Source organism: Gracilinanus agilis, chromosome 4, assembly GCF_016433145.1.
Source record: "Gracilinanus agilis isolate LMUSP501 chromosome 4, AgileGrace, whole genome shotgun sequence".
Classification (NCBI taxonomy): domain Eukaryota; kingdom Metazoa; phylum Chordata; class Mammalia; order Didelphimorphia; family Didelphidae; genus Gracilinanus; species Gracilinanus agilis.
This window is the reverse complement of record NC_058133.1, coordinates 420,955,745-420,962,571: the sequence shown is the minus strand read 5'-3', so window position 1 is coordinate 420,962,571 and position 6,827 is coordinate 420,955,745. Positions and strand designations below refer to the sequence as shown.

At 40.4% G+C, this 6,827-nt stretch overlaps 1 protein-coding gene across 1 annotated transcript in view; it reads right to left on the bottom strand.

The window, feature by feature from the left end:
• Positions 1-613: 613 nt before the first annotated feature.
• The window catches only part of ARID1B (AT-rich interaction domain 1B), a 571,310-nt gene continuing 565,096 nt past the window's right edge, over positions 614-6,827 (bottom strand). The window contains exons 22-23 of the mRNA XM_044671750.1: positions 6,343-6,473; positions 614-3,765 (exon numbers count right to left, since the gene is read on the bottom strand). Coding sequence (XP_044527685.1) covers positions 2,035-3,765; positions 6,343-6,473 — 1,862 coding nt within the window. The 3' untranslated portion in view covers positions 614-2,034. The remainder of the gene's footprint in view (positions 3,766-6,342; positions 6,474-6,827) is intronic.

The window sequence follows — 6,827 nt, the reverse complement described above, 5'->3', positions numbered from 1 at the left end:
GTGCGCCAGAGGGAGGGTGAGAATGTGGATGCATTAGAAACCTCGTCATGCCCTGAAATGTAAATGCTAATCTCTCACTGTGTTGAATATGAACACATTCATTTAACAAGGTACACACTTAGTGTAGGGTGGGAGAGCTAAGCTGGAATGAACACACATGCCAAGAACTTTCAGCCACGTGAGAGAAAACACAAAGCAGTTCTAACTTTTGTTAAGGTAAAGCAGGTTTCAGAGAACAGGGAGAATGTGTTTCAGGGCCGACTAGCAAGCTTCCCGAGGCTTTCCTCATCCCATGGAAGGAGATACTGAACATTTCTAAAGTTAGTGGCTAGTTCTATTTTAAACTAAAAATGATCCCAGCTCCATATTATTAAGAGTTTATTGATTCAGACATGACTGGCCAGTAGAACAATTTGGGAACAGCTAACTAACTCATCCCACTAAGAAGTAGGTGACCTTTTTTTAAAGGTACTTTCCAGTCTCTGGTTCTTTTTCTTCAATGAGGGAGTTGGTGGGCATGCTATCTGCTTTTGCAATTTTCAGAATCTTTTACAATTGGCTTTGTTGCCTTGTACATCCTTAAAGAAACTAAAACAGTATTCAAGAACACCCATCACAGTGCTTAACAAGATTTAATGTACATTTATTCTTAACATGTGGAACATATAAAGATTTTATACTGAATAAATGATATTCATTAAGCCAGAGGAAAAGGAGGAATTTACATCAAGTTTTTTTTTCTTTTTTCTTTTTTAACTACATTATCTTGAAATACAAATGCGGATTCTCATCACTGAAAAATCTTTGAAGTTGTGTTTCTTCCTTTTTTTTTTCCTGTATATTTCTTTTTTTTTTTGTCTGTACTGGTAACCATTTTCTAAATCAATCCATACGCAACCATTTCCACACCTTGATTCATGAAGCAAATTGTGATCGGCTGCTCTCCCGAAATAGAGCATGACTTTATACATACAGAAACTTGTACATTACCCTCGGTTTTTTTTTGTTTTTTGTGTTTTTGTGTTTTTGTGTTTTTTGTTTTTTTGGAGATATGGCCCTAATGAAAAAAAATATATATAAAATAAAAATAAAAAATTATTTAAATCTACCATCACTTTGTAGTTACCACATCATGAAAAAAAAAACAAAACTAAAAACTTTGTACTAAAAAAAAGGAAAATGAAAAGAAAAAAAAATGAGGGTATGTTCAATGTACAACTTCTATATACATCACGGCCCTTAGGCAGTAAAAAAAATATTTAAAAAATGATTAAAGGAATTGTGAAGAACTGTCATTGTGGAAGGGCAAACAAAGATAGCAGACATGACAGTAGTGGTGAGGAAGCAATTTACGTTGATCGTCATCAGGTATGTGTTTTTAATCTTAACTTTAAAAAAAAAAAAAAAAGAACTGTTTTTGCCCCTAGCCTAATGTAACCATTCTCTTGTGGAGAAACTGATATCATTTCATAGTTTGACTACTGACTGACACACCTCCTTGATCCCTATACCTACATCACTAGAAGTGTCTATTGCACAGAGGTTTGGGTGATGGGATACAGGTATTTTTTTCTTTTCTGAAAAAAAAAAAATAATAAGACACACAGGAACTTGGTATGTTGCTTTTCACCTTTTTTTTTTCAAATTGGTGAAGTTTTCCTGTCATATAATGTTTTGCCACAACTTTTTTGTTAAAGTCACTAATTTGCTTCCCCGAAAAAAATATGCAGTACAAACATGGAAAAGAACACTGAAATCTATGAAAACAAAAAAGTGACCTTTTGAATGTACTAGACAGCAACTTTGTTTAAAAAAAAAAAATTAAAGGATGTACTTATACACATAGACAGCAAATATTAATTTTGTAACTGTTCAAATTAATTTCTTTAATTCCCAATTGGTAAATAGTGAATGGGGCAGAGGAGCAAAGATTTTCTTTTCCTTCTTTCTACGCTGGATGAACAAGAACAGAAAACAGCCAGTTATAGGGGACCCTCTAATCTTCACCCACACATGCTTGGCTTGTCACGTATGTCATAACTGCCCAATCTGAAAGAGTACATCACAGATGACAGAGGCCACCAGAGAGTTCAGGACAGCTGATATCGAGATATCCAGCAAACGGCCCTCGTGCAAAAGGAACTCTGAGCGGTTCTCGTCTACTCTGGCCATGGCCAGCAAGGCCTTGGCCGCCCGGCACATCATGTCTACGCTAGGCGGCTCCAGAGGCGGAGGTTGCATGTGCATAAGGTTATGCTGGCTCTGCTGGTACTGGGCCATCGTGACCCCATCCTCTAGGAAGCTAATCAAGTTTCCGATGCTTCCTTTCTGCACAGCTATGGCCCTGGCGGCTAGCGCGTCGCCCTGGGCAAGGTTCGACAAGAGCGCCATGGACATTTCTCGGCAGACCGGGTTTTTGCGGTCTCCCACGTACCTAACTAAAGTCGCGTAGAGTTTCTCCTGACGGCTAAATGGAGGGGTGGCCAAGATAAGGTCCACATTGTTGTCCTGGATGCTGAGCTTACACAGGGTCTCCAGGACGAGTCTTTGAGGCGACAGCACTGAGTTGGGTCCCACTGTGGGGAAGGGATCCTGCGCCTCGGCGGATGGGCACACCATCCAGTGTAGCAAGCCATCCAAAATTGGCAAGCAGATGCTTTCTGTGTAAGCAGACAAGTCTAGCTGCCCAGAAATGTTGGCTAACGTGACCAATGTATTATCCCTTAAGACCTCGAGGCAGTCCCACCACCACTCATCCTTGCTGCAGGTCACCCCCTTGTCCTCTTCGTCTTCTTTCTCGTACGTCTGAGGGGCCCGTTTTCTCTCCGGATGTTCGTGGTGAAGAAGAATCAGCTTCCCCAGGATCAGCACCAGGCCTGGATGTTTGGACATTTCGGCGTCGTTGCCAGGCACAAAAGACAAGCTACGGACGATATTTGACACACAGATGCAGCGCTTGGCCAAAGAGTCCTGCCAGTGGGCGATGGTGCAGAGCGGAGTCTCGTCTCGGCTCCTCGGCTCATCCTCCAGCAGTTTGATGTTCCGGTGGCTTTTGGCTTCGTGGATGCCGAAGGGGAACTTGCCGCTCTCGGCCTGGGCGCTGGGGTTCGAGTCTTCGGGCAGCGCCCCGGGCCGAGCCGACAAGACGTCGTCGATGGTCGCTATGATGCTCTTCTCCGGGTGCTCCTCCAAGTCGCCTCTTCCTTCCGAGTCTTTCTTTTTTCCCAGGGAGCCGAGGGCGGGAGGCGCCCGCCGACGCGGGGGGATCTCCATCTTGCTCTCAAAGTGAGTCTGGATGTGCTCCGTGGTGTCGCCTCCCCCCAGCTGCCAGTGGAGGAGCCCGCTGTTGAATTCCTGAACACGGCCTAGTTTGTCGGATCGGTCCACCACGAACAGATTATTCTTCTTTACTATCTTTATTGGCAGTTTGTCAAACTTACTGGCCTGCTTTGGCCTCTCTTTAGGGTCGACGCTGGCATCGGGAGAGGCGAAAGCCGTGCTCTTGTCTTCTGTGCCTGTCTTCTCCTCTTCTTCCTCCTCTTCCTCCTCCTCCTCTTCCTCGTCATAATAATCGATACATTCAGCTTCATCTTCTTCTTCTTTCCCAGAGTCATCTGCCAAAGACTGGCTGTCTTCTTTCTTATTTGTGTTGTGATCAAGTGCTTTTTGACTGGGATCCCCCACTTCATATTCCATTAGAATTCCAAAAATGTCAATCAGGCATTTTCTAAAGTACTCTACTAAAAGCTCAAGAAATCCAGATAACTGAGGAAACAAAGGAGAAAAAAAAAAACAGGAAATGGTGTCATAACGTCCAATTACAGCCGAAAGGAAGGACACTTTCGAAAGCAATAAATTCGCATTTATGAGAATATCTCCGCACACGCCACAGTTTATGGATTACCCAGCCAGGAGGGAACAAGTGTTTTCCCAAGGAGAACTAACTTCCTCATCCTTCCATTATTCCTTAAGTGAATCTTTATCTTGTTCTTTAATTATTGCTTACCTTCACAAACTACCCACATGATAACTTTGTTTCCTTTATGCTTTTATATCTCAAGGGGAGGGAATGCTTTGCATCCTTCTCTCCTTTTCTCTCTCTTTTTTCTTTATTCACAAACAGCCCTTTTTTTTGGGCTAGAAGGAAAAGGCTTGGATTTCATAGACTCACTTACCTAAAGTGCTTTCTTCATCTTCATTACTTAGATGAGTGTTTTTGCCTTTAATAGCTATTATGATCATTTTATGATTATTATTTTGCTTCAGGTATCATAAGTTACCCTATTATGTGGCCTTAAATTTTTCTTTTTAAGAGTAGATGATCAGGGCAGGTAGGTGGGTGGGCAGATAAGAGTGCCAGACCTGAAGACGGGATATCCTGGCTTCAAATCTGGGGCCTCAGATACTTCCTGGCTGTGTGATCTCTGGGCAAGTCAATTAATCCCAATTGCCAAGACCTTACTGCTCTTGTGCCTTGGGATTGCTACTTGATATCAATCCTGAGACAAATATTAAGGGTTTTTAAAAGTATATAAATCTTGGCAAAATTGCTTCTCAATGTTGAAAAACTGAAAAAGAAACTAATACAGGCCCTGCTAAATGAACTAGGAAGTTAGGGGCAGAATTAGTTTTCTCATTTCAGTCACTCATATTGAACTTCAGCTGGTAGAAACAAAAATTACCACCCGAGAAATACTGCCATGTGATTTTGAACAAAAAGTACTACCTTTAGCAATATGACAAAAAGTTTTCACTGGCAAAAAATGTTACAGAAATCACCTGTGCCCTTGCCCTTTAGGCTTCATCTTTTAAAATTAAGGTTGAAAGCCTAACCATTGAGAAGAAGCAACAGGCACTGTATTGCCTAGGTTTTTAAGTGACCAGCATAGAACATTTTTGAGAAAGTGAGGAGGTTTTTTTGTTTTTGCTTTTGTTTGTTTTTTTTAAAACTCAAAATTTATTTTGGGATAAAAATTGAGGTTACTGATAAAGCAACTGAGGTTATGAAAAGATAGAGAATCAGCAGTTCACTCACTATAGGCATGAAATTTAATTATTTCATGTAATTTTATTTTTTTCCATACTTATCTACAGAAGAGATTTCATGTAATTTTTTTACATTGTTTTACTGGTAGAGAAAAAGTTACAGTTTAGTATTAGTCAGTGCCTGGGGTGATATAAGGAAAAGGAAATGAGATATTTCATTTACTACTTTAACCAGGGAATTAAAAAAATAAAAAAGGTTTATCCACGAGTTCAGGATTAATATCTCATTTCAGCTGTCAAAGAATCACAGGATCTCAGAGTTGGCTGAAATCCCAGGAGTGACCTAGTCCAACTCATAATATACCTTCTACAACACTACCAACAGGTGCAGTGGTCAGTCAGCTTCTTCTTGAAAACCCTCAATCGGGGCAAACTGCCACCTATCAAAGTAGCTCATTCCTTTTCTGGTGTTTGAATTTGCTTAGGCAGTTAAGTTTTTCTTATATGGAGCCTAAATATACCTACCTGAAGTTAATCAATTTATCTTGGGGTTGCATTTTAGGGGAGGGGTGGGAGAGAGTTGTTTCTAAAATGGACTAAAAAAATTAAATAGTAGAAAACACTCTAGATTATTTTTAGGTTCAGATCACTGATACTTTTCTTTTCCTCCTTTGTTCCTTTTTTCCTTCCTCCTTCCTCCATGAAGGAAAGTTTTAAGTCTACCAAAATTCTATTTCTCATTTCAAATCCATGACATTGGCAAAAACTTGATGACATATTTTGTTATTTTGTGATTGATGACCATCCACTGGCTAGTGTCATCAACACTAGAAAATTAGTGGATTATATCTGAATGGACACTTTTGTTCTCAGCCACATAGTTTTGTTTAAAAACCTCCCAACTATTAGCTTTGGTAGAAAAAGCCTAAGTACAGTTAATCACTCTGGCAGGACAAACACAAGAAAATGTGTTAATAGCCTTTACTGAAGAAAGCACTTAGAGTTAAATAAACAAACTATTAGGCTGAAAACAAATGTCAACATAGACGTAGTTGACTACTTTACTGATAATTATTGAATATTAACCATAATACAAAGAGGTTAGGGTGAGAATTATAAGAAACATCTCTAATTTGAAGAGAATGAGATTTGTCTCTATCCTAGGTCAAGTTAGTATTTTGGGGATTGCTACCTTATACTGACACCAGAAATGGTGGCTTATGACAAGTAAGGTGTTTGAATGCCAGCCAAACCAGCAATAATTAACCCTGTCATTGATGCCAGCACTACGTATTAGTGAAACCTTCCAGGAGTCTCATTTAGCCCTTTTTTGGGTGAAGGGGCTATTTCTCTTACCTGAGAGAGATTGAAAGTAGCCACAGTGCTGTCATCATAGAGGAGGATATTAATTGTGTCCAAAGCCCAGGTACTTTCAGCCAAAAGGCCCGATTTAAGGGACATCATCACACGCCATGCCTCAGGAGTTACTGGAAAAAGTATAAAACGAACATCAATGATTTGTGATGTTCTAGAGACTACATGAGCCGAGCAACAAGACATGTGAAAGGAAGAGACATGACTGCAAGCCAGACTGCTAACCACATGGACTTTCTATGCCACAAGCAAGCCTAGAAGTTTTCAGGTTCAAAACTGGGCTGTGCTGAGCTAGAGATTCATTTATAGCTCAAATGCGTTTGAAGGATTTTTTGTAGGCTGAATATGGGCTATAAGTAAATAATGTCCTTTATTTATTCTACTCTGGAGTATGGAATAGGTTTCAGGATCTCTCTCTCTCTCTCTCTCTCTCTCTCTCTCTCTCTCTCTCTCTCTCTCTCTCTCTC